This window comes from Corvus hawaiiensis, chromosome 28, assembly GCF_020740725.1.
Source record: "Corvus hawaiiensis isolate bCorHaw1 chromosome 28, bCorHaw1.pri.cur, whole genome shotgun sequence".
Lineage (NCBI taxonomy): Eukaryota > Metazoa > Chordata > Aves > Passeriformes > Corvidae > Corvus > Corvus hawaiiensis.
The window spans coordinates 4871236-4897208 of record NC_063240.1 but is presented as its reverse complement, the minus strand read 5'-3'; the positions used below and the strand labels follow the sequence as shown (position 1 = coordinate 4897208).

At 61.2% G+C, this 25973-nt stretch overlaps 2 protein-coding genes across 2 annotated transcripts; one reads left to right on the top strand and one right to left on the bottom strand.

The window, feature by feature from the left end:
* The first annotated feature begins 324 nt into the window (after positions 1-324).
* Positions 325-14266, top strand: POLRMT (RNA polymerase mitochondrial). Its single transcript, XM_048288077.1, has 21 exons — positions 325-403; positions 1021-1116; positions 1416-2047; positions 2349-2479; positions 3524-3710; positions 4138-4287; positions 4411-4578; positions 4911-5081; positions 5532-5771; positions 6006-6785; positions 7076-7198; positions 8866-8988; positions 9872-10051; positions 10154-10240; positions 10518-10631; positions 11207-11256; positions 11527-11625; positions 11955-12027; positions 12486-12568; positions 12914-12993; positions 13559-14266. Exons 1-21 carry the CDS (start codon positions 346-348, stop codon positions 13606-13608), a joined length of 3675 nt encoding a protein of 1224 aa, XP_048144034.1. The 5' UTR covers positions 325-345; the 3' UTR covers positions 13609-14266.
* Positions 14267-15758: 1492 nt separating this feature from the next.
* On the bottom strand, positions 15759-25967 carry HCN2 (hyperpolarization activated cyclic nucleotide gated potassium and sodium channel 2). Its single transcript, XM_048288101.1, has 8 exons — positions 25504-25967; positions 19790-20213; positions 18909-19070; positions 18082-18300; positions 17768-17914; positions 17249-17489; positions 16935-17099; positions 15759-16799 (listed from the first exon to the last, which is right to left on the bottom strand). The coding sequence occupies exons 1-8, from the start codon at positions 25950-25952 to the stop codon at positions 15847-15849; spliced, it is 2760 nt and encodes a 919-aa protein (XP_048144058.1). The 5' UTR covers positions 25953-25967; the 3' UTR covers positions 15759-15846.
* Positions 25968-25973: the final 6 nt, after the last annotated feature.

Sequence of the window (25973 nt, the reverse complement as noted above, 5' to 3'; positions counted from 1 at the left end):
CAGAGTGTGGGGAGAGGTGGAGGGCGCGGCGTTGCTGTGACTCAGGACACGGGGATGCTGGTCCCGACCTGAGACGCGCCGAGCTCGGGCCGGAGGGGCACGGGTCAGCCGGGCTCCGCCGTGTTCCCTGGGCTCCGCCACCTCCCGGGATCCCCGGACACCGCCGTGTCCCGGGATCTGCGCTCGTCCCGACCCACCCCGTCGGGGCCGCCACGGCCGCCAGGGGGCGCGGGGGTGCTGCCGCGCTGCACCATGGGAGCTGTAGTCCGGCGGGGCGGGACTCGCGCTCCCGGCGTGCTGCGCGCTGGCGCGTGCGCGGTGCCGCGCGGCGCGCGTGGGCCGGGGATGTCGCTGCTGCGGCTGCGGGCGGTGCTGAGGGGCCCGGGCGGGCTGAGGGGGCCCGGTGAGCGGGAACGGGGACCGGGGCGGACGCGGAGGCACCGGCGGGACACGCAGGGGCCGTGGCGCCACGGAGGCACCAGGGGGGGCATGGAGGGACGGGCGGGGATACGAGGAGACCAGGACACGCCCCGAGTGTGGGGATGGAGCTGGCCCGGGACGTCCCACGATTCTGAGCATTCTCTGGGACACACCTGGAGGCTGGAAGGGTCTTTTTTTGCGTCGTGAGCACCCCACGGATGGAGTCGGTACTGTGGAAGTGCTGGGATATTGTTACTCCCCAGAGGGCTGACAGGGGCGCTCCGGGTCCCGTGCCGGCCCTGGGATAGTGCCCGCCTGCTCTGGGGGTTCTGGGGTGCTGCCACCCCCTTCACAGCGCTGGGGTTTGTGGTGTCCCTGGGGTCATGGTGCTTCTGAGTCTATGGATCCAGGGGGTGAGGCGTGTCCGTGTTCCTCCTGCCCTCCTGTGCTGCTGCTGGAGCAGCTGAGCTGAGAAGCGTCCCTCGCTCGAACTGTCCCCACTGTGTCCAGCTGGGGCTGTGGGGCAGAGTGGGGGTCAGGAAGTGCTCGAGGGAGCGAAGCTTTCTCTGATCCCCATATCTTTGCGTTCTTCCGTGGCAGTGATCCCGTGGAGAATCACCAGGAGCTACTCCTCTGCCAGTACCAAGGAGAAGGCAAACAGAAATGGCACTTGTGAGAGGACAGAGCTGCTGGAAGGTGAGTGCTGGGAGAGCTGCAGTGAGAAGACAGCAGTCAGACCAGCCTGAGCTGTTGCTTTTTCTCTGGCAGTGACACTGCTGGGTTCCTGGGATGCTGGGGTGGGCCCCAGCTTGCAGGTAGATCTGAGAGAGACAGTGGTTGGTATCTCTGTCTGGGAGCAGGGCTGGGCAAGGAGGGATGAAGTTCTTGTGTGAACCCTTTTTTTCTGACCATGATCCTGGTACTTCCAGAGTGAGGACAGGACAGAGCCTTCTGCTGTGCCTTGTCTCCCATCACCTTTTTCTGTTTCCCACTAGTGCTCAAAGCTCGAGCAAAGCAGCTCCAAGGCAGTAGCGTCCCGGAGGTGATGGTCAACAAAGTGGAACTGGCCCCACTGGACAATGACAAGTACCAGGAGGCTGTGGCTCCTAGCCCCAAGGAGAAGCCCCCCATTCCCAGGGCACGGGATGATGGCCTGGCCCAGTCCAGCACCTGGGCCAAAAAGTTGCAGAAGGAGATGTACATCCGACAGCTGAAGGTGGAGCAAGAATTGCCCAGTGCTGCCTCCCAGCTGGCTCTGGAGGGCCAGGTCAAGCTAGAGGTCGAGGCAGAGGCCAGAGCCAAAGCAAAAATCATGAACAGCCCAAAGATCCCAATGACGAAAGCAGCCGCTGCCTGGAGCCAGAGCTCTGGTGGCCCCCACAGCAAGCCCAGGGTAGTGGAAGCGAAGGAAGGTGCACAGCTGAAGAGGCCTCAGAGGATGCCAAGGGACAACAGTAACCAACAGGTCCTGCAGCAGACCATCCAGTCCAACCTGGAGTGCTTCCTGTTCCTGCAGCAGCCGGAGCAGGCCGAGCAGTACCTCCTGCTGTGCCACAGCTCTCCCGTGAAGAGGAAGGTGCTGGACGTTGGTGCCTACAACACTGTGATGCGCATCTGGGCCAGGAAGGTACCGAGCCGTGGGTGCTCCGGGTGGGAGAGGGGCTGGCTCGTGAGGAAGAGCCTCCAGCTGGTTTTACCTGTGGATGTCACACCTGCCTTCAGCACGTGTTCAAGCTGTGTTTCAGCCGGGGGGGACGGAGCTGGCATGAGGCCACAGATCTGTGTGAGGTGGCTTTGAGGGGAAGAAGGGAATGGGGAAAGGGCGGGGTAGACATGCCTAAATCTGAACAGGAGCAGAGGGGTGTGGAGCTGTGATTTTGGGGCTGCTGGTGGCAGTGTGCACAGCCTCCTTCCCTTCTCACCTGCAGGGCTGCTTGAATCGCATTGACCGATTGTTTTCCATGCTGGAGCCCACCGGCCTCCGGCCCAACTTGGACTCTTACGCGGTGGCCCTGGAGTGCATGGGCCGGAACCAGTCGCCTCCCAAAGCCATCTGGAGGTAACGCCTGCCTCAGGTGCTGCTGAGCCTTGGGAGCAGCAGCTCCACATCCTGTGCTTGGAGAACTGGGAGATGCAGCAGGTCGAGGTCAGGAAGAGCTGCCCCTGCTGTGTGCCCACTTGGATGCTCTGACCCACTTCTCATGGCCAGATTTTGGGGTGGGCACAGCTCCCACAGCACCCTCCCTGCCACTCCCAGCTGCTGGAGAGTTTGTCTGAGATCGTGCAGGGAGAGGAGATGTGGGAGGTGAGAACAGGCACTGCTCCCCCCATAGCTGAGCTGGGAGAGCCCCTCTCCAGTCAGGGACTCCTTGGTTCTTCTCCTGTCACAGGCATCTCGCTCCTCTGGCTTCTCCATTGCTGCCTGCTGGGAATGGCTTGGCTCCTCTGTTTGTTTTTATGGCACTTCTGTGGAGTTTGCCCTTTTTGGCGGGCTCAGTCACATAGCTGATTCCTGCAGGGCTCTTCAGAGGAGTGTGGTCAGGAGGTTCAGGTGGATTTCATGGAGCGTAAAGGACTGGAAAGTGTCAGTGCAGGGACTGAAGCGGGGAGCTGAAGGAGCCCTGTAAGTTCCCACAGGCTGGGCCTAGGGGCAGTGCCTGGGGCTGGAGGCACATCCTCCTCTCCAGAGGATGGAGAAAGCTTCTGAAGCACTGCTGCTGAACCTTAGGGATTTATCACTGGTCTCTCCATCCTTTGGCCGCCAACAAGTTCTAGATGCCTTCAAGGGAATTCAGTCTTCAGTCAGCTGACTCCGAGTGGGCTGGCAATGACTGTCCTGGATGGTGTGGGAGCTGTGTCAGTGCAGCACAGGCTGTGGGGCTGCCTGTGGGCAGCTTGGTCCCGCAGTGGCCAGAGCTTGGCCTCTCTGCCCAGGCAGCTCCGCAGCCGTGTGGGCAGAGGGATGGACACCTGATCCCTGTAACCTGAGGCGGGTGACCTTGTGGGACAGGCTGTGCTGAGGCAGCTCCTGCTCCAGCACCTTCTGTACAACATGCTCAGGCCCTTGGGGAAGATCGAGCCTGTTCTGTCTGCCCCTCCTCAGATACCTGCAGCATCTGAACAGCAATGGCTTCCACGTGGATGAGCTCTTCCAAAAGTGCCTGTTTGAGGCAGATGAGAAGGAGATGGTGCTGTGGGCCATTAGGACTGTGCAGCCCAGCTACCAGCTGCCTCCTCCACCCAGCCCCCAGATCTGCAAGTCTTCTCTGCTCCAGGACTTCTATTCCAGAGTAAGCCACAGCACTCAGGGAGGTGTTGAAGCTGACCAGGTGGTCTTCACAGGTGTTCTCAGCTACAGCCCAGGGGAGGGCTGAAGGGGAAGAACCTTTTAGCCTGATCTCTGCTCAATATCCCACACAAATCATCAAATGAATGATGTTACCAACAGCCTTACAGAGGAACATCAAAGCAGAGGGCTGCAGGGGGCTGGAGATGGCCTCCATGCACTGGAGGGAGTGCTTGGGGAGGTGCTTGGCCACAACACAGGAGCAGAGCAGCCTCTGGGGTTTGCCTGCCAGAGAGCTCTGGACCCAGAAGTCCCAGCAAGATGCTTTCAGCCCAGACTTGTACCACAAGCCTCTTGCAGGGAAGCTGGGAGATTGAGCACGGCTTCTCTTCCTCCCACTTTGGGCACTGACTGCCTCTCTCTCATTGCAGGAGACGATGGTGTCGTACCCCAAGCTGGATTTCTCTGTGAAGGAGTTGCAGGAGTGCTTCCAGCAGCAGCTGGAGATGGAGCTGAAGAACACCATAACCATTGAGTCAGTGGAGGCAGCCAAGCCCCTGACCCCGCAGGCTGTCAAAGCGGTAAAGCTCTGGGGGCAGGGGGGCCATTGCAGCCCTCAGGACCTGTGGGTGAGAGCTGGGGCTCCGTGAGCTAAAGAGGGGGCACTCATGCTGACCAGCTCTCTTCCTTCCTTTTCCATGCAGCGTGAGCTGCTGGCCACCCTCCGCTCCCAGTGGCACAATGCCATCCTCCAGGCCCTGCAGAATTCCAAGCGCAGCATGGCCAGGCCCAAGAAGCTGTCCAAGTACAGCGTCCTCTACCCCTACCTGTGCCTGCTGCCAGATGAGGAGTATGTGGACATCATGCTGCAGGTAAGAGCCTGCCCTGCCCTCACAGGAGTGGGGCTGGACCATCAACCATGGGGCAGTCACAGAGCACTAATGTCCCACTTGAGCCAGCAGGGTTGGAGCTTCCTGAGAGTTTTACCAGGTTATTAGGTGCAGGCTGTGTGCTCCCTGTGCAGAGCAGCCAGAGAAATCCTGCTCTGTCCTGGTTGTGTTTCCTTTCTCACCATCTGTTCAGCATCATGGAAATCAGCATCTTCCTGTGCTCCCTGCACAGCAGTTTTAACTCCCGCTTTGTCTCTCTGCTGTGTCTCTCTTTTCCTCCTTCTTAAGACCCTCTTTGCCTTCCCCTTTCCCAGGTCCTCAATGATCTGTCTCCACAAGGTGAGTCCCTGGCAATCCTGGCCAGAGAACTGGGCTCCAAGGTCTATGACAGGTACATCATCCAGAGGAAGCTGCGCAGCTGCCAGCTGGAGAAGGTGCAGGAGATCTATGAGAAGTACATCCAGCTGCTGGCAAAGGACAGCCAGGTAGGAGCCCTTGGAGCCAGGTGTCCCATGCAGGAAAGCTCTGGGCTTTGCAGGGCAGGAGGGGAGAAAGGGGCCCAGGCCACTGCCCTGGGCACGTCAAGGACCGTGTGAGTAGGTTGTTCCCAGAGCTGAGTGCACATGGGGGCAGGCAGGTCTGCAATCTGGGCAGGAGGGGCAGGATGCTGTGGGAACAGGGTGTCAGCACTGGGATGTGGCAAGAGGAAGGACTTCGCAGTGCCACTGTTCCCATTCTCATTGTTGGGCTCACCCCAGCCTCCCCAGCCCTCCCTCCCCGAACACTCCTGTCAGGGAGGACCTCATGGGGACACAAAGATAGGAGAGTCCTTCTCAGAGCCACATCTCAGGCAGATAGATCCCATCCAGCAAACCCCCTGGGAGCAGCATGGCTGGCCTCTCCAGCTGACCCTATTTTCTCCTTCCACCTCCCAGCCTAAACAGTACTTGCCACGGGAATACTGGGAGAAGCTGGTGGCAGAAGCAGGCTTTGGGCCCTCCCTTAACTTGAAGAACTGCAGCTGGCCCTGCGTGCTCCTCATGCGCCTGGGCATGCACATGCTGGAGCTCCTGGTGAAGTCAGTCAAGGTGCCCAGGAACATCCTCAATCGTCGCCTGGAGTCCAGGCCTATTCCTGTCCTCTACCACGTCTACTCCTTCTACAGCAACTGGCAGGTGAGCCTCATCCTGGGGCCTCTGGGGCTGTGCAGGATACCCCTTCCTCAAAATCAGACCCTTGCAAGGCCCTTTTCTGTTCTTGCTGCTGTTCCTGCTGAGGGATGCTTTGAGGAGCCCTTGGTTCTGTGTGGGTGCTCTCCTTACTTGGCATGATGCTTATGGAATGGCTGACTGACTGCAGGTTCTTCCACACTCCAGCCCTAATCCTCTACTGCTGATTCTCCTCTCCAGGTCGGGCTGGTAAAGCCCCATCCCATCTTCTCCCAGCTTGTGGCAAACGCTGCAGAGACCACGCTGACCTTCAACTCCTCTGCCATGCCCATGCTGTGCCCCCCGCTGCCCTGGACCTCCCCCCGTTTTGGCGCCTTTGTCCTCAACGACACCAAGCTGATGCGCTTCATGGATGAGACCATCCACCACCAGCTGCTCCTGGAGCAGTGTCCCCTCGTGAACCTCCACCCTGTGCTGGATGCCCTGAACCAACTGGGCAACTGCGCCTGGAAGATCAACCAGCCGGTGCTGGATATTATCATCTCCATCTTCAACGACAAAGGGGATGAGAAGCTGGACATTCCACCTCCCCTCTCTGAGGCTCCCAAGCCTCCCACTGCTCCCGGCCATTCCTCAACCTGGAGCAAGTCCCTCAAGCACGAGCTGTTCCTGTGCAAGAAGAAGACTGCAGAGATGCACAGCCTGCGGATGGATGCGCTCTACAAGCTCTCCATCGCCAACTACGTCAGGGACAAGGTGTTTTGGTTCCCTCACAACATGGACTTCCGTGGCAGGACTTACCCATGCCCGCCCTATTTCAACCACCTGGGGAACGATGTCACCCGGGCCATCCTGCTGTTCGCAGAGGGAAGGCCACTGGGGCCCAGGGGACTTGACTGGCTGAAGATCCACCTCATCAACCTGACGGGGCTGAAGAAGAAGAACGCCTTGCAGGAGCGGCTGGAGTATGCCAATGAAATCATGGAGGACATCCTGGACTCAGCTGACCACCCACTCACGGTACGTGGGAGCTTCTAGGAAGTGAAATAAAATGGAAATCACAATCGATTTTGAAACAAAAACATTTTGAAAGATACACTTTTGAGAGGTAAAAAGGGAACAAAGCAATGCAGAGATTCCTAAGGGACACATTCCTGTCTGAAAATATGGTGAAGTACTAGGGAAGTGGAGGCATGGTGGGAGGAGGTGCTGTGCCCAGCGTATCCCAGGTGCTCAGGGGCTCCTGCCTGTGATTTGAGGGGCACAAGAGCACTGCCTGCTCCTACCAGCCTGTGCTTTCTCATTCCCAGGGCAGGAAGTGGTGGATGGACACCGATGAGCCCTGGCAAACCTTGGCATGCTGTATGGAAATCGCCAAAGCCTCGAGGTCCCCAGATCCAGCAGCCTACGTCTCTCACTTCCCGGTTCACCAGGTGGGAACGTGGCGGATCCGCACAGCCTGTGTGAGGCTCAGCGGGGCAGGAAAGGAGCATCCAGGTCTCCAACGCTGCAATCTCTGCTCCACGTGGCTGGGTTTTCTTAGGAATGGGAATGCAGTGTTGGGCATCTTGGCATGAGAACTCCGGTGATTTGCTGCTGCCTGCAGCCATCCATGAGCCGGTACAGCCAAGGGCTGCCTTGCTTCCCTTGGCTCGAGCAGAGCCCAGCTGGGAGATTGCTGGCAGCTGCCGCAGGGTGAGAGCCAGGCCAGTCTCACCTTCTGCAGCCACAGGATCAGGACTGTAAGTCGGCCCAGCATGACAACACCTGGCTGTCTGGAGTGCTCAGAGCTGTGCTTTGGGGGCCTTTGCTCCACTCCTTCTCCAAGGCTGAAGCCAAGCAGCTCTGCAGGAGCCAATATGGGAGGTCTGGACCTCTGAGGAAGGGCACAGGGACAGAGGTGGCTTCCCCCCATGTTCAGTGCCCTGTCACCTTGTGCCCTGTCCCTGCTCAGGTGCTGCTCAGCTTCTTGAAGGCACCTGTCCTCCCTGGCTGTATGGGGACGTGGCTGATAGTGGCTGTGGGTGAGGGGTGGCTGCTCCTTTCTCTTATGAGATCAAGCGGCTGTGACTGAGTGGGGAGGGCAGCAGTTGTTCTGCCAGTAGCGATGGTCTGGAATATGCATGAGACAGTCAGGACTGATATTTTGATGACAACAAAAGGTCAAGAGAGCAGCTGGGGGTGTGTGGAGGGTGCAGCTAATGAAATATCAGCAAGGACTTCTTCTGGAGGGTACCCGAGTCTTGTTCTGCCTGAGTCATCAGCGCTCAATTAACGGAGCCATCAGGTCCTGGCGCTGCCTTTCCGCACTGCAGGGATTGGGGAGAGGGTGCAGGAGAAAGGGGGCCCTGTCTGAGGGGACCTGACAGTCCTGGGGTATCTGTGGCTCCCTGTGAGCAGGGAGAGCCTGAGCACAGGGGGCCAGGAAAGGCAGCGCATCTGGGACAAACATTGCTGCCAGTGCGGTCTGGGGAGCCCCAGGATCTTCATGCACCCTCAGTCAGGTCCTGCCTGTCTCACCCCAGCTGCTCTTGGTTCCAGGAGGGCTGCAAGGGCAGCTGCTGTGGCAGATGCTCACTGTGCCTCTGATGCAGCTTTGGGAAGTCTGAGTGGGAGCTGGTTTCTCTCAGAGGGATGTTTTCATCTGCTGGCAGTGCAGCTGGCTGGAGCTGCAGAGCCAGCTGGGGCTTCCTGAGGGATCTTTGGCTTGGCCTGTCTTTTCCTGCCTCTGATCCCACTGCTGAGGTTGTTCTAACTGCTGGCTCTTGGGGCTGCTTTTAGCATCCCAGACATATTCAATGTTTTCCCAATTTTCTGGTTTTCAGTGTTTTCACAGAGCTCTGATGTCTTTGGAAACCCACAGAGGTGATGATGTGAGGTTTCTGATTTTAAACCTCACAGGTCGCAGTAGTTAGGGATGGATGCAGGCAGGAAACCTGGCCAGAAGGAAAATGGTCACTGCTGGGAGATAGTCACTGCTCTGAAGGGGGGGGGGAATAATGACCACCTGAGCCCAGAGTACCTGTGCATGGGGAGGGGGTGGATGAGCAGGGCTGTGTCCACACCCTAACTCCTTGCTTCCCCCGTGCTCTTTCTGCAGGATGGCTCCTGCAATGGGCTGCAGCACTATGCAGCGCTTGGCCGGGACCTCAGCGGCGCTGCCTCCGTCAACCTGGTACCCTGTGGGCTCCCTCAGGATGTCTACAGTGCAGTGGCCCAGCAAGTGAGTCACAGTGGGGACACACGGGGTCCTTTTGGACCTGCCTCTTCCTCTTGGTGTGCACAAGGTGACTGCCACTCCCAAGGAGAAAGGTGGGGATGAGTGTGCAGACAGCTGTGGAGGGATGAGCTGGTCAGAGACAGGGACCCTCTGTCCCTGAGTGGGATCTGACTGGAAATCTGTCCTTATGGAGGTGGCTGTGAGAAATCCCCTGGCATTTCTGCTGTCCTCACTTCTCCTGAAGCCTGGGAGAACTAGGCTGGAGAAGTGGAAGAGAGCAGAGTGTGCTCCTCCTCCCTTGGTCACAGCTGGCTGGCCCATGGGTTATGAGATTTTTTTTGAGCTGAGTAGGAGGGAGCGGGGAGAGATTCAACCTTGGTCCTGCTACAAAGTCTTTGGTTTCTTTGGCGAGACGTGATGTGAAATTTGCCACTGGGAGAGTGCTGAGCCCTGCCAGACTCACTCAGCTGCCATTGGACCGTGGCTCTCCGGTCTGGGTCTCAGCAGGTTTTCTCCAGGCAGCACCACACCCAGGAAGAGTTCATGGGGACGCAGGGCTTGCTCAGGTATCACTGGGGGGCAGAGGCAGGAGAACCCAAGTTCTGAGCTACAGTCAGGCTGTGTCCTTGTCCCAGCTGGCACCACCCAGCTGCCAAAGGGACAGTGCCAAGGCAGCAGGGAAGGCTCTGCAGGCACAGTTATCCATGCTGGATCCCTTCAGCAGGTGCCTTCTGTTATCCAGGGTGGTGAAAATGGGCTGCAGGGATTCTGATGGGAGCTCAGGCCAGGCAGTGCACGGCTGGGACAGTCCCACAGGCCACCAGCCACAGAGGTGCTCAAGCCAGCGTGGCTCATGCTGAGACTGACTCAGGGGCGCTCTCCTCAGGTGGAGGAGTTTCGGAAGAAGGATGCTGAGCGGGGGCTGAAGATCGCCCAGGTGCTGCAGGGCTTCATCAGCCGCAAGGTGGTGAAGCAGACGGTGATGACGGTGGTGTATGGGGTCACTCGCTACGGCGGCCGCCTGCAGATAGAGAAACGCCTCAAGGAGATCGAGGAGTTCCCCGAGGTAGCATTCCTGTGTGTCCCCCTCCCTGGATCCTGTCACTTTCCTCTATGTCTTTGGCTGTCCCTTTGCCTGACCCATCACTCTGCCTCTGGTCTGTGCCAGGAGTACTTGTGGGAAGCATCTCATTACCTGGTGAAGCAGGTGTTCAACAGCATCAAGGAGATGTTCTCAGCGACTCGAAATATCCAGGTAAGGAGCCTGTTGCCCCTTACTTCCACGTGAGTTTCTTTCCCTGGTCCACTCATGCATAGACAAGGGGGTGCTCCATGGGGAGAGATGGTTCTCCTGGCTCCTGGCCCAGAGAGGATCCTCCTGCCTCAGCCCAGAGGTGTGGGATTGTGCCAAACTCCCCAGTAAGCGCTGGACTGTCACAGTCTGTGGCAGGAGTGAGGGTGGCCTGTGCTGGGAGGGGATGGGGTCTCCCAGCTGCACACTAACTCCAGCTGCTTCCTCCCCTCTTCTGAAGAACTGGCTGACAGAGAGCGCCAAGCTCATCGCCCAGTCGGGCCGGACGGTGGAGTGGGTCACACCGCTGGGGCTCCCCATCATACAGCCCTACTATCGCTCCAGGTCCACTGTGGTGAGTGTCCAGTATGAGGTCTCCTGACCCACTCTCCCTGTGCCACGGTGGGAGCAGGGAAAAGATAGCTGGGCTAGAGCCCGGCAGGTTGGCATCACCGGTGGGTGAGCCTGCAGAGCAGGTAGGATTCCTGTGCACAGGCACATCCTCCAGCCTCATGGCTCCCTGCAGAGCCTGGAGTGTGTGGGTGGGCTGGTGAGGAAGCTCTGCGGCTCCGTCCCACTCAGGCAGCTGGGGCATGGGCCGTTCCCTGCTCTGAGAGCCTCCTCAGGGCTCCTGTGACTCAGTCTCGCTGCTGTTGCCTCCCACATGCTGCTGTGCTGACTCACAGCCCCCCAGCCTGGCTCCAGCAGCCCTTCTCAGGCCAATTCACCCTGCGAGGGCGAAGGGGTTCAGATGCCTGCCTGCACCCTCAGGAAGGGAGCTGGGCAAGGTGTCACTGGGCAGTGGCAGCTGCCATGGTGCTGGGACACCCTGGAAAGGCACAGGCCCCTCTCCGGAAGAGTGGGGCAGTGCCCAGCCCCCCGTGCTGCCTGGCAGTGCAGGGTGACAGCTGCTCCCCTCTCTCCCCGCAGCTGAATTGTGGCATGCAGCGCTTGAGTGTGAAAAACTCCAACAGCAGCCAGTAAGTACAAAACCGTGGCCTGCACTGCACCCCTGCTGACCCCAGCCTATGCTCTGGGGACAAGGCCTTCCCATCAGGGAAGCTGTCAAGGAGTTCCAGAGCTCCCATTATCTCCCTGAGCTGCAGAAAGCTGGACAGAGCAACAGGGCATTGGGGCCCTCCAGGGCAGACCCCTCACCCCCAGGCTGGGGTGGCACTGCCTCTGTGCCAGTGCTGTCATCTTTGGCCCTGAAATGCCCCAGCTCCTCTGTGCCCTGCTTCGTCCTGCAGGAAACCTGACACTGTGAAGCAGAAGAACGCCTTTCCCCCCAACTTCATCCACTCTCTGGACTCCACACACATGATGCTCACAGCACTGCACTGCCTCAGGTAGGGAGTGGGCAGCTGGGCTCTCACCTGGCTCTTCCCTGGCTCAGGACTCTTCTGGGAGAACATTGCTGGGGCAAGGCATCACATGGGACTGAGGAGTCCCTGGTGGGTGGGCATTTGGGGTTCCTGGCAGAGAAGGAAGAGGAGGCGGCAGGGCAGGGACAGGGAGATCCTGGGACTGGCCACCTCCCTCTGAAGACCTGCCATGCAGGGAGTCCCCCTCCTTATGTGGTCCCTGCTCCTGTCCCAGCCAGAGGTTCTACGTGGGATGGGTCCATTGCTCAGAGAGGGTCTCAGCACTGCTTCATGGCACCTTTGCCTCCTCCCAGGAAGGGCCTGACCTTCGTCTCAGTCCACGATTGCTACTGGACTCACGCGCTCACCGTGGATGTCATGAACCAGGTAAAAGTGTCCTCCTGGCTCCCTTGTGAGCAAGATCTTGCTGATCTGTGCTCTGGGCCCATGCCAGGCCTCTCCTCCCCTGGGCTTTTCTCCATAGGCTGATTGATTCACCCGGGTGAAGTGAACCTGGGATGTTTGCTGGCGGTTGCAGCTGATTTCCTGGTGCCCCATCTCCTCCCACTCTGCAGGGAGCATGTGGGGGAGAATCTGTGGAAATGGGCACTAAACACAGCCCTGGTAGAGCTGGTGCCCCTGCCCTGCCCTGTCCTGGGTCGTCCTTGTGCTAATGAGGGTGGACCTCTGCTTCACACCTCCCCAGGCTGATTCCCTTCACCCTTGTCTGGCAGCCCCCCTTCCCACTCCTGCTGCTTCCCCTGCCCCCCACCTCTGACCTGTCACTGGGGGAAGGAGGGAAAACACCTGCTAAGCTGCAGCTCGCTGTTGTCTCCCTGGGTCAGGTCTGTCGGCAGCAGTTCGTGGCTCTGCACAGCGAGAAGATTCTGCAGGATCTGTCTCAGTTCATGCTGGAGAAGTACTGCAGGTATTCCTGACCTGTTGGTTCCCCCCCCCACCTCCCAGAGGTCATGTCCAGGTGCTCACAGGTTGTGTCACCTGCCTGGGGGTTGCTCTGGGGGGAAGCTGTCCTTCCTTCTTGCCTGACACCCAAGTCACCTTCAACAGCTGTGTAAAAACCAAGGGCTCTGCCCCCCCTTGCTGCAGAACCGAGGAGGGTTTGGCCTGGGCTGCTGAGGCTGGGCTCCTGCTCTTGCTCTGGGGTGCATGGTCTGTTTTGGAAGAGCTGAATCCTGTTGTCAGGGGCTGCACTGGGGAGCAGAGGAGGGTGTGCCTGGTTCCAGATGCCCTGTGTTCATTTGCTTCCTTCTAGTTCATCCAGCTCCAGCACAGAGCCCATAGCCCATTGGCAGAAGAGACTGATGGAGCAGCTGTCAAATGTCCCCAGGACAGGTAGGAGCACAGGACAGGAACATGCAGAGCTCAGGAGCATTTTGGAGACAAGGGGAATGAGATGGAGTGGCCACCAAAACCACCAAAAGACACAAAGCCAGAGCTGTCTGCTAGGATCAGGTTTCCCCTCCTGTGCTGGGCAGAGCAGTCCAGCACGTCCACATTCCCCTGTAGCATCCCTGTGAGTGGTCCCTGCCATCCTCACTGCGTCCCTGGGATTTCCCCAGGCTGACCCAGCTCTTCCCATCCTGCTCTTGTTCTGCTCCCATCTGTTTCCAACCATGAGCATTTGCTTGGAGATGGGAGTGAGGGACTCGGCATGGTAATTGCCAGGATCTAGATGATATACATGCAATGGGATTAAGGCAATTAGTTTAACTCCTCCTAATCCCTCAGCCCTGTGTCTGCCAGGCCATCTGGCTCTGCCTGACCTCTCTGTGGAGTGGCTCAGTGCTCCATGGGCAGCACAGTCCAGGGGCAGGGATCCTTTGTACCCTGAGGCCACTTCTCTCCCCTTGTCCATCCCCACCTTGCTCTCCTCTGACCTCTCCTTCACTCCCCTCAGGTGAATTCAACCTGAAACAGGTTATGGATTCCACCTATTTCTTCAGCTGAGCCCCAGCAGCCCACAGGGTCCTGGGATACCTCTGGACCTCCAGCTGTGGTGGGCACTGGCCCACGATGCTCTTCTGTCCCACATCTCATGGGGAAGGAGGTGCAGCTTCCAGCCCGGCAAGAGCCCTGCTCCACTCTGAGGTGCTGGGGCAAACGGACACTCTGCTGGAGCAGCTGGTGGGGGACAGGGGCTCTGCACTGCTGCTGTCACTGTCTGTCCAGCATAGGGAGAGGGCACCAAGCCCCGGGGAGGGCTGCATCTCTGGGCTGGGGGCGAAGGGCTGTGACAGTAGACAGGATGGCTCCCCTCAGCCCTCAGCCCTCACCCCAGTGCCGTGAGCACTATCCTTTGCCTGTCCTGGGATGCTGTCCCTCTCCTTCCCTCTCCACCAGCAGGGCTTGGACGTGGAGGGGCAGGCAACTGACCTGGACACAGCAGGAGCCCCGGCCCTGCTCTCGGCCACAGGGCAGGTGCTGCTCTGTGCCCTGCTCCAGCTCTGGGCACTGTCCCCACTCTCCATAGTGCAGCCTCTGCAGCTCTTGACTCTCATTTCCAGGGATGGGTTTTGCTGCTGCTCACTGGGGCTCAGGCAGGGAAAACCACTAACTTGAGGGTCAACGTGTAAATACTGTAAATAAAATGGTTTTTGAAATACTAGATGGGACCTGTGTCCTCCTTGAAGTCTTTGCCCGAAGCCTGTGGGGTGCCTGGGCTCTTTTCTCACCTTGCCAGGGGAACAGGGAGGTGGGACTGCTGCCTCCCAGCCTGGCCCTGTTCTGCTGACTGGTCGGGCTTTGGTTACTCACAGGGGTGTCACATTCTGAAAATGCTTTTGTAGCAGAAACATGGAATTGTGCCAGTGCAGCCACAGCAGGAACTGGACTCTTACAGGGGCCAGCTGCAGCTTTTCCAGCCAGGAGTCTCCCATTTTCACTGGACTGTGGCTTCCCAGCCCTCCTCTCCACAGGGCTGGTGCTGGAGATGGTTGGCACCTTGTGACTGGAGCTGTGGTTGGCCCAGTTCTTGGCTGTGCCCTATAACCACAGGCTCACAGCCTGCACCCAGCTTCTGCCTGGCTGCTGCTGGAGCGAGTGAAAAGCTGCTGGCAGAGGCTTTTCACCTTGTGGCTTTCCTGGCAAGGGAGGCAGCTCTTCAAAGGACAAAGCTGCATCCCACAGCCCGAGCTGGGGCTGTGCCCAGTGTTCCGGCTCCCGGGGCTGGGCACAAGGAGCGGGAGGCAGGATGGGGAGGGACGGTGGTGAAGAAGCAGAGCCGGAGTCGTGCGTAGCTCTGTCAGCTGCTGACGTTTATTGCACAGGATGGGCTGAATGGGAAGGTGGACGCTTGGAGTGGGGCCCTGTCCCTCCGGCTGCTCGGCCGCAGGGTGCCGGGGCTGGCACGGGCCCCGCGCTTGCGGTACATTCAATGTGGAAGGCTCCAGAGTGCGAGGCAGCGAGGCACACGTGCACACACACACACCTGCACACGCACCCACACACGCATGCACACGCAACACACACACAGGCACCTGGTACACTCGGTGGGTGCCTTCCCCAGCCCCAGGGCTCGGGCTCCAGCGCCTGCCTCCGTCCTAGCGCTGCCTACGGGGACACGGGGCCGTGCTCACCCCCAGCCCCGGAGTGGGGGAACAGTGTGTTCGTGGGTGCTTACAAGCCTCAGGGCGACCATCCCTCAGACCCCTCCCAACTTACCTCCACTCCTGGACCGTCACCCCTCGCCTTGGGTCTGTGGGAGGGGCGCAGGGACACGCGCGGCGCCGGGGCTGCGCCGACAGCCCCGGGGAGGTGTCCTGCGGGTCACACACAGGGATGTGTTCAGGTCATAGATTATCATACACAGAGTTGGTCATGGCGAGGATGCAGCTGTGGCTTCTATGGGCAGCCGGGGAGGCCAGGGGGGCAGCGGGGCTTCGCCGCGGGGAGTGGGCGACAGGGTCAGACTTTGGTCGGAGACGACACACCCGGGGGCTCAGCCCAGTGACCCCGCGGTGGCGGGGGGGAAGGGGGGCACAGCAGCCCCAGGCCCACCCTCGCAGCTGCCCCGCTCTGCAGCGGGTGGCAGGAGGGACCGGGAAGCGGGGCTGGCGCCGTGGCGGGGAGCGGCAGCCGGCGGTGCGGCCGTGGCCCTCACCCGGCGGCGCAGGGCGGACGCGAGGTGAGCTGGGCCTCCCCGCCGCCGCCCCTCCGGCGTGCGTGTCCCCGTGCCTGGCGCGGAGGTCACAAGTTGGAAGACAGCCTGGACTTGGCCGGGTCCGTGTCGGGCGTGCTGGACGCCGAATCCTTGCGGGCCGCCGCCGAGTCCTGCGGCAGGGTGGGCGGCGGTGTCAGCCCCGAGCCCGTGGGCGCCGGGTGGGCCATGGCCCCCCGTGAGGGTGCCTGGCCGCGCAGCCCGGCCGGAGGGCCAGGGCCCGGCGAGGCGGCGGCCGGGCCCCCACCGATGGAGGTGCTGGACTCGCGGGCAGAGGCCGGGGGGCTCTGGGTGCTGCCGGCCGCCAGCCCGTGGGGCAGCGAGGGCTGCGAGGCCGAGAGGGGCCGCGAATCCTGGCTGAGGCTGCTGGTGTGCAGCGCCTGTGTGCTCTTGTGGGCGGCCAGGCGCTGGGGCGAGCTGGGCGCTGGCTGCTGGCTGAGGGACAGCTGGGAGCCCAGCGGCCCTGGGGCACCTCCGTAGGCGAACGTCCGGCTGGCCAGCGGGCTTTGGGATGGCGGGCTGGCCGCGGCCGCGGCGAAGGCGCTGGTGGAGGCGGGCAGGGCCGTGGGCTGCGCCGGGTCCTGCGAGGGCGAGGGGTTGGCGTGGGGCACGGGGGGCTGCGGCTGCGGCGGGGGGCTCTGCTGCAGCAGGACGGGGGACACGGCGAAGGGGCTGGGCACGGCCTGGGCGTACTGCAAGCGGCGCATCATGCGGGGCGAGCCCAGCGCCATGGAGCCCACCAGCGGGCTGGCCATCTGCGGGCAGAAGCTCATGGCGACGGCTTGCTGGAGGGTGGCAATGGCAGAGGTGACCTGGGGCTGGACGGGGCTGTACATGGCCGTGTGCTGCTGTAGCTCCGCCTGCTGCACCATCTCCCGGTCGTACTTGACGATCTCCTGGATGATCTCATTCTCCTGATTGTTGAAGACACCTGAGTTGAGGTCGTGCTGCACTTTGTGGAGCAGGATGGAGTTCTTCTTCCCTATAGAGAGAAGGCCGGGAGAGGAAGCACTGTGAGACCCTGTACTGGGGCTATGCTGGGCTCCCATGCCAACCACAGCTGCCTCCTTCGCCAAGACACCCCCTCTCCCCCTCCAGGCCCCACTCTGTGTCCTACCGATGCGGTCGAGACGGTCGATGGCCACAGTCTCAAAGGCCCGTCTCATCATGGGGTACTCCTCCAGCACCTCATTGAAGTTGTCCACTGAGAGTGAGTAGAGGCGGCAGTAGGTATCCGCACGGACACTGGCCGTGCGCCGGCCACGGGTCAGCAAGCAGATCTCTGGGGGAAAAACGCCAGGGCCAAGGTGAGAACACCACCATGATGGACAGAACAGGGCAGGCCGAGAGCAGGGTGTGAGAACCACAGGTCTCCCAGTGCCTCTCACAGACCCCGGGAGGGGACCCAGGTTCCGTCCTGCCAGTGCTCACCCCCAAAGTAGGAACCATCAGAGAGTTTCATCTCCTTGTTGCCCTTGGTGAGGATGCTGACCACCCCATGCTGGATGAAGTACATCTTCTTGCCGATGGTGCCCTCCCGGATTATGTAGTCGCCCGGCTGGAACACCTCAAACTTCAGCTTGGTGAGCATCGCCGTGACGAAGTTGGGGTCAGCGTTGGCAAACAGCGGCATCGAGGCCACCAGCTTGCGGCAGTTGAAGTTCACGATTTCCTGTGGGGAAGTGGGTGAGCCCAGGAAGCCGGGACATGCTTCCCCAGGGACATGCTCCCTAGCCCGGACAGTCTTAGGGACACTCTGGCACACAGATTGTGCCTGGACACGCTCCCATGCAGAGCTGCAAAGCTGCAGCAAGACGTGTTCGACCCCAAGCATGTGCATGGCAAGAGCTGGTGGGACCCACAGCAGGGAGCAGGGGATCCCTTCCCTTGTCAAGGGGGGCAATTCCCATCCTCACAGCAGCATCCTCCTCCCAGCTCTCCAGCCCTCACCTCACGCAGGGGCTCGTTGAGCTCCCCCAGGATGCTGTCCTCATCAAACATCTTGCCCTGGTAGCGATGCTCGTAGTAGTCGTGGATCTTCTGGCGGAAGTCAGCGGGCAGCTTGTGGAAGGACATGTACTGCTCCACCTGCTTGTACTGTGGGGAGACGTGGTGTCAGCTGGGACCCTCCACCCACATTCCCATTCCATGGGGCTGGTCCCATTCCATCGCCCCACCCCTGCTCCTGACCAGGAACCCCCACCCCACCTGGCTGCAGCTCCAGGAAGGGACAAAGCTGTGGGCCCTATCCAGCCCAGTCCTACCTTCTCCTGGTACTGACGCCGGGAGGAGTCCAGTGACTGGATGAGGGCGGTGGCGTGGCCGATGAACATGGCGTAGCAGGTGGCCCCCACGATCATGCTCAGCATGGTCAGCCAGATGTCCGTCATGCTCTCGGGCGCCTGCTTCCCGTAGCCGATGCAGAGCATGTGGCTCATGGACTTGAAGAGGGCGAAGGAGTACAGCTCACTCCAGGAGTCGTTCTGCAGTGACAGGGACAACAGCTCTTGCACACGTGTGTGAGTTTGTGTGAGCATCACTCGAGGGCCCAGCGCCCTGGCTCACACCTGGCCACAGTCCCAGTTCTCTCCCAGCAATAGGAATTTGTTGAAAAGCAAACTTTTCAAACTCCTCTGGCAAAGTAGGCAGGGAAGGAGAAGGGTGGGACAGGCAGGGGAGGAAGAGGAGGAAGCCAGGAGGAACAGAGCACAGATGGAAATTTGATGGAAGAGGATGAGACAGACGGGGGAAAAGGGCCATTTGCAGGAGGCTGCAGGGCTGAGAGGGAGCAATTAGAAACAGGGGCCATTATTTATTAATAGCAGCTTTGTGGCTAATGAGCAGGAGAAGGCGGCAGGGGATGGGGCCAAGAGCCCCATGTCAGCATATTCCTCCCACCCAGATCAATCCACTGCTCCAGGTCCTGTGAGACCTCACCAGGGCTGTGGCAGCATCCGGTGCCTGGTGCTCTGTGCACCATGGGGCATCACAGCCCTGGCCCACGGAGGATGGCATCTCCTGGGGCTGGAGGATGGAGGACGGATGCCCCGGGCAGCAGGCAGGAGCACGGTGTGGGGCAGAGGGAACTCACCACCATCCCGTTGATGGAGACCCAGCAGTTCTGGGGGAAATCCTGCAGCATGGGCACCAGGAACTGGAGGCAGCCATCCCAGTGGCAGAGAAGCAGCATCATCCCGATGAGGTTGATGATCCTCATCACCGCGCTGGCCAGGTCATAGGTCATGTGGAAGATCTGCGGGTGGGTGGGATGGCAGGAGGTGAGCGTGGGGACTGTCCCCCACTGCCCAGCCCTGCTCAGGGCACCGACCTGAATGGCCTTAGCTGGAAGAGGCTCCCGTGGCTGGCCTGGCTCCGGCCCCAAGGTGGCTGTGCTCCACCTGCCTATTTATAGCCGGTGGGTGCCGCCGCGCTGCCGCCCGGGAAGCACTAATGGCTGCGAGCCTTGATGAGGATCAGGGAGAGACAAATACTGTGGGCACGGAGGAGGGAGCAGGGCAGCTCCCAGGGCACTGGGTGCAGGGTACTGATCAGAGCCACACAGCAAAGCTGAGCGTGTCCCCTCCAAGCAGGGTGGACTCTGTCTCCTGCACTGGGGGGTAGGGGTCCTGCTGTCCTCCCTGGTGCCCCCCGAGCTCCTGGTAGGGCAGGGAGCCAGAGGGGAGCAAGGCAGGAAGCGCTGAGCTGAGCAGGGGGACAGGGTCCTGCTGCACTGGATTGTTGCCAGCATGTTCCAGCCATGCTGGCACCCATGGTGGGTGCTGTTTCACAGTTCAGGGATTCTCCAAACCCTCCAGGGAGGGTCACAGCCACCCACCGGACCCACACACAGCCCCACAGATCCTCTCCACCCTGCCGTTTTTTCAGGGAACCACTGTGCTCACAGGGCCCCTCCAGCTCCCCTTCTCTCCAGCCATCCAGCTGCTGCCAGAGGGTCCCAGAGCAGGTCCTCACCTCCTCCCACTGGTGGATGTAGCGGATGAGCCGGGAGAGGCGGAGGAGCCGCAGGAGGCTGAGGATTTTGGTGAATCGGACGATGCGGAGGGCGCGGGCTGTTTTATAGACCTCCGAGTCTATGCCCTTCTCCACAATGAGGAAAACATAGTCCACAGGGATGGAGGAGACAAAGTCTACCACAAACCAGGTCTTGAGGTACTTCTTCTTGATCTTCTCAGGGTCCAGGATGATTTCTGTGTTGTCCTCAATGACAATCCCTGTCCGGAAGTTCAGCACCAGGTCCATCAGGAAGAAGGTGTCAGAGACCACATTGAACACGATCCAGGGGGCCGTGGTCTCCTCCTTGAAGAAGGTGATGCCCACGGGAATGATGATCAGGTTGCCCACCATGAAGAGCAGCATCGTGAAGTCCCAGTAAAATCTGGGGAGTGAGAAGATGGAGGGGGGTGTCACCAGCGCCCCAGAGTCCCCCCACAAGCCAAGGGGACCCGGCCACCACGCCCTGCCCTAAGGGACCTGCACTGCTGGTGTCAGTGAGGTGTCAGTGTAATGCCACCTCAGCCACAGGAACCCCTTCCTTTCCCCAGAGAATACATCCTGCTCCCTGCTCTCCAAACTGCCCCCAGGGTGATCCTGCAGCCAGCAGAGCCCCTGACTGGGGCAGAGAATGAGGCTGAGGGCTTCTGCTCGTCTGATTTGGCCCATGGCAGCAGGTCCTGGGGGAGGGGAGAACGATGGCACCAAGCACCGGAGGGGGACACACTCCAGCCGAGCTGCCCAGGAACATCCCGTGGCCTGGGGACCCCCAAACGACCGGCAGCGCTCAAGGTCGTGGGTGGAGTCAGTAGCCGAGAGCCTTGAGAGAAGCCCCCCTCTTTCTGCGCTCCCAGAGTTGGGGACACAAGGGCAGGGGACAGTCCCCGGGGATAGCCAGGGCCACCTCGCCTCGGCGCTTCCCTGGGCCAGGCTGGGGTCGCGGTTTGGGGGGTGCCAGGGCGGGGTCTGCCCGTCGGCCCCGCAGCGCGGGCGCGGTGGAAGGAGCCGCCGCGGCTCCGGTGCAGCGGAGCACGTACGGCTGCAGCTGGCGGCGGCAGCGCCCGCAACCCCGGCCAGACGCGCGGGCGGTGGGGGGGGTGGGCGACCGCCTCCGCCCCTGGCCCTGCCTGGGCTGCGCTGCTCCTCCGCCCCTCCTGCCTCACGCCATCCTTCTCCCCTTTCTCCTCGTCCCCCTCTCGCGGGCCAGCGATGACCTTTCTGAGCATCTGCAAGGTCGCAGCAGCTCTGTCACGGCAGGATGGCGCGGAGGCCACCTCGGCCCTGCCTCCCCTGGCCGGGGGCGGGAGTGGGGGGGAATCCTCCTCAGTGCCACGTGCACAGACACGCAGGACCCTCGCCCACGCATTTCCGCTCAGCCCACCCTGGGAGCTGCAGGGTGATGGGCGGGGTGTGCCATGGCCACGCTGTGGCCCGGGGACGCTGTGCCCTGGGGTGGGGGGGACGAGGAGGAGACCCCCACGCACACAGGAAGGGGTGATGGGCCAGGTCCCCCCCCCCACTGCGCAGAATAGCGCAGGACCAGAAGGAGCTGAACATCCCAGCTCCTGACCTTTCTCCAATGACACCTTCCTCATGTGAGACATTGCCATGGCAACCGTGAGTGATGTCACTGCTGCAAAACGATGACTTCACGCCAGGGCGGTCCCCAGGGTACCCTCGGCAGAGGAACCGTGGTCCCCCTGCACCCCTACACCGAGCTCCAGCTGCTGGCACCAAACAGGCCCAGCTGGACCCCCGGGCTCCCACGCACGGCACAACCTCCCAGGGATGCCGAAATCAGCAGAGCCACTGTGGGGCTGGATCTGTCCCTAAACCCCCTGGCAGCTCCTGCTCAGACTGACCCCGCTGCGCTGCGTGGGTCCCACAGGGGCATTAGCCGTGCAAAGCTGCGAAGAGCAAAGATTAAATAACCATGCCAGCTGGGCAAAACTCCCCTCTGGCTCCAATCCCTCTGCAGTCGGGCTGAGCCAGGGCAGAATTTGGCCTGTGGAGAAAGATAAACTGCTCCTGATCCCCCACTGCACACAACTGACCCTGTGCAATGGCCCCAGGGAGCAGCGTGCAATGCCAATGCTTTCTCCCTTGGAAGGTTCATGTGCATAGAAAAAAGACCCAATCCAGGCTACTAAAAATATCTGAAAACAAATTAATCAGGATCCTCGACACCCCTCCCTCGCTTCTGACCCAATTGTACGACAGCAATGATGACAGGAGATGCCCAAACCCCTGCGAGCGGCAGCTGCCACCTTCCCGCTCCATCACCCGCCCAATGCCTGGCACAGCGGTGCTGGTCTGAGGGCCTGGGCAAGATAAGAGTAGGGTCCAAGCCCTAGTGGGGGGCATGGCCCCCCAGTATGCCAGGGTGGTCCCTGCTTGACTCCACTGGCAGCACTCAGGGTTCCAGGGGTTGCCAGGGATGATCCAGCCACTCCCGGCTGTGCTGATCCCATCGGACAGGCACCCGGCTGGACAGAGCTCCTTGAGACCCCCCCTCTGCCCCTGAGGTCTGAGCCCTTCGGCCCTGATGGGGCCCAGATGCAAACCAGGCTGCCTGGTGGGCAGGAACAGCACAGGATGAGTGAAAGATCGGTGTGGGATTGGTGCAGGATTGGGGCAGGATCGGCACTTTGCAAACTCGCACTAAATACTCATATCCTAAAAGCGAGGTTGCTGTGAGAAGTTGGTTGTGGAGCCAATGGCAGAAGTTTGGCCAAGCTGCTGAGCAGTGGCGGCCAATGCACCCCAGATCCCAGCACAGCCAGTTGTGATGAATGACTGGTGCCCTCTCCCCTGGAAAAGCCTTTTACCCCAGGGGTCCCTGGGGAAGGGGGAATAAAGGCTTTGCAAACTGCTCAAGGACCTGAACTTGCACAGTCCCCCAAGTCGGTCACAGCCTTTCCTCCCCATGAGCAGCGGCTTTCAGCACCTGACGCTGCAGAGGGAGGGGCCCAGCTCCCCAACACCCTCACCACAGGGAATGGGAACGCTGGGACCAGCGGCAATGCTGCCTCACACATCGGGAGCAACAGCAGCTGGCGAGCCCAGTGCCTCTGCTCAGGAGCCCCTGTGGTGGCAGCATCCAGGCAGAGGGAAAGCCCCCAAAAGCATTTAACCCTGGATGAGGAAGGCTCTGGCCAAGCAACACTAGGGACATGTGCTCTGGATGCATCTTTGCCCCTGATTCATGTGCAGGAATGGCTCTCACAACAGAAAATCAGCAGCAGCCAGAACCTCCCGCTCAGCTCCGGCCCCGGTCCCAGCCCAGCCTTGTGGAAGGCCAGAGAAACCCTTGGGCAGCCCCTTGGTGGTCACAGGGTGATGGGCACTGCCACCACCTCCAAACCACCAGCTGCAGCTCCTGCAGCCCTCAAAGTGATGCCCCAGGGCTGGTGCAGAAACCCCAAAAGAAGCAATGAAGGAGTTGGCGCTGGCTTGGCTGTTCCTCCAGAGACCAGAAGGGGCAAAGCCAGTGACAACCATTGCCCAGCACCCAAAAGGAGGTGGCCCTGCTCCAGCACACACTTACAAGGTCTCTTTGATCAGATTCACAGCTCAGGATCTCACCAGCTGCCCTGATTGCTTCCTCGTCATTCAATATTTATGTAAATAGCAACTTTGGTTCCTGGAGCAAATCTGCCCTAAATTGCATGTGAACGATGGCAGCACCATGGCTGTGAGGAGCCAGGATTGCTAAATGATGCCGATTATGAAATGATGTCACAGATGCAGATGGGTAATGATTCCCTCTTAAGATGGGAAATGGGTTTTGCAGGGCAAACACGACCAGGTCACGCTCCATTATCATTACTGGATAAATGCTTTCTCAATTATTTTAAGGCAGGACAATATGGGACGGATGCACTCATGTCCCCAGCGCGCACAGGCAGAGCGGGTTCCTCACGCCCGGCCTCGCGTGGGCCGATCCTGTTCCTGTGCACAGTTGTGGAGCTGGAGGATGCCATGGCTCTGCCTGCAGCTCCTCCCCACTGGGCAGGGAACTCTCCTACGCCACTTCCAGCATCAAAACACAGGCAGCCACTCTGCCCCAATGGGTTTCAAGTCTCGATAGCAGTTCCAGGAGGATGAAGCCTGTGCAGGGCAGGACAGCCAGGGTGACTCCCCAAGGTCACCCCAGCGCCCGCCTGCCCGCTGCAAGCACAGTCCAGGGAGTGATGCTGCTGCACTCTGGGGAATCCTCCAAGGCCTCAAGCCCACTGCAGGCTCACCGGAGGGAGAACCCCGCTCTTGGCAGCACTGTGGGCTCTGCCAGTGGCGCCATGGCTCTGAGGAGGAGCACAAGTAGTGAGGAGGGGCCAAGTCCCCCAGCTCAGCAGCCCCCAGGGTCCACCTGGCACCACCACCTCTGCTCTGTCACGGCAGGGACAGTGGAGCCCCCTCCACTATGGGACCGGTGGTGGCCAGGTGGTGTGGTCACTTCTCAGCCCAGCTCTGCAGCAGAACCCAGTGCCCAGCCAGCGAGATGAGGAGGGGACTCCACTGGGTTCCTACAGCAGGTTCCCAGGGTGGAAGGGCTCAGAACCCTGTGCGGGAAGTCAGCCCTGAGGGGAGGCCGAGGGCCTCCAACTGCTCCTCTGGAAGATGCCAGAGCAGCCCAGCAGCAGCACACGAGGGTGAAAGCAGGAGGGGAAGGTGCTGGTCCCTGCCCTGAGCCCATGGCCACCTCCACCTGCCTCAGGGAGCCCCAGGCCATGGGGACCTGTCAGTGTCAGCAGTAAACAGAACCTGAGATCCATCTCAGGGGCATCCCCCACTCAGGCACCCAGCAAACCCTTGCTTGAGCCGCCCCAAAACTCTCACCAGTACAGCAGCACAACGACTTGGGGCTGAGCCCCTCGGCCCCCCCAGCCCCTGGTCAAAGGCTCCTCCAGCCCCTTTGAGGTCCCTGGACCAGGGTCCTGCCAGTCCTGGCTTACCAGCAACGCCAGCAGGGTCTCAGCTTCCCCATCCCTGCAAGATGCCGTGCTGCCTGCCCCAGAGAGCGCAGCCATCCCTCCCGGTAGCTTTCACACGACTCGGGAAGCATTTGCCACTCTGGAGCTCGCCAGGGCTCAGGGGGTGGGAAGGAGATGGAGCTGCAGAGCGTTTCTCCCGGGTTTGTCATTCCTTGCCTGGCAGACACACAGGCTGGATCTTGGGAACTCCGGTCCTCTCAGGAGTGAGAAGAATCCCCCTCAAATCGGCTGAACCCCGGGGACAGAATTAGGCCTCCTTTGGGGGGGGGGGGGGGGGGGGGAGCCCTCACAACGCTCTGCCAGGCAGCGGCAAAGCACGTCCCCCTGCCCAGCCCCAGCTCTGCCCAGGGAGGAGGACACCGAACCCCAGGGAGCTCCGGAGACAGAGCCAAGGCCCCGTGGGGCTTGGGAGCGCCAAGCCGGGCCGAACCTGCCGAGGGCCCGGGAAGGACAAGGGGACGAGGGGATGCCCTTGCCCAGGCACCGCGAGGGCTTCCGGCATCCCCGGAGCGGCGGCTGCTGCGCTGGGGAAGGGGATGCCTGGCTCGTCCCCTCCCGCGCCCGGCGGCGGCTCAAGGTGCCCTCGGCCCGGCCGCACCGGCGGCCCCGCTCCCCGGCCCGGCCCGATGCCCGGCCCCGCGGGATGCGGGATGCGGCCGAACCCCGCGGGTACCCCCGCACCTGAAGTCGCTGTAGGGGTGGATGATCCAGGCCCCCGCCGACTTGACGCGCTCCTGCTCCCGCTCCACCGCCTTCTGCGAGCCGAACATCCGCAGCGAGAACTTGTTGACGCCGGGCTGGAGCATCGCCCCGAACTGCCGTTGCATGAAGCTGGCCTGGCTCCCGCGGACCTCCTCGGCCGCATCTTCGCTCGCCCCCTCCTCGGCCGCCTTGGCCCCGCCGGGGGATGCGCCGCCACCGCCGCAGGAGAAGGAGACCTTGGGCTCGCGGGGCGGCTCCGGGCCGGGGCTGCGCGGCGGTTCCCCGCGACGGCACTCGCCGTTCGGGGACCCCTTCCCGCCGCGGCCCCGCGCCCGCCCCGTCGCCGTCGCCCCGCCGCGCTTGGCCGCATCGGCCACCTCCTCCTCGGCCGCTGCCTCCCCGCCCGCCGCGCCGCGGCCCGCCCGCATCCTGCCGCCGCTGCCGCCGCC

Excerpts from the sequence above, each read along its gene's own strand:
- POLRMT (XM_048288077.1), top strand. The coding sequence starts at position 346 with ATGTCGCTGCTGCGGCTGCGGGCGGTGCTGAGGGGCCCGGGCGGGCTG. Across the intron at positions 5,772-6,005 it reads CCTTCTACAGCAACTGGCAG|GTCGGGCTGGTAAAGCCCCA; the intron begins GTGAGCCTCATC and ends TCTCCTCTCCAG. Across the intron at positions 12,569-12,913 it reads ATGCTGGAGAAGTACTGCAG|TTCATCCAGCTCCAGCACAG; the intron begins GTATTCCTGACC and ends GCTTCCTTCTAG.
- HCN2 (XM_048288101.1), bottom strand. The coding sequence starts at position 25,952 with ATGCGGGCGGGCCGCGGCGCGGCGGGCGGGGAGGCAGCGGCCGAGGAG. Across the intron at positions 19,071-19,789 it reads ACATCCACCAGTGGGAGGAG|ATCTTCCACATGACCTATGA; the intron begins GTGAGGACCTGC and ends ACCCACCCGCAG. Across the intron at positions 18,301-18,908 it reads TCTCCATCAACGGGATGGTG|AACGACTCCTGGAGTGAGCT; the intron begins GTGAGTTCCCTC and ends CTGTCACTGCAG.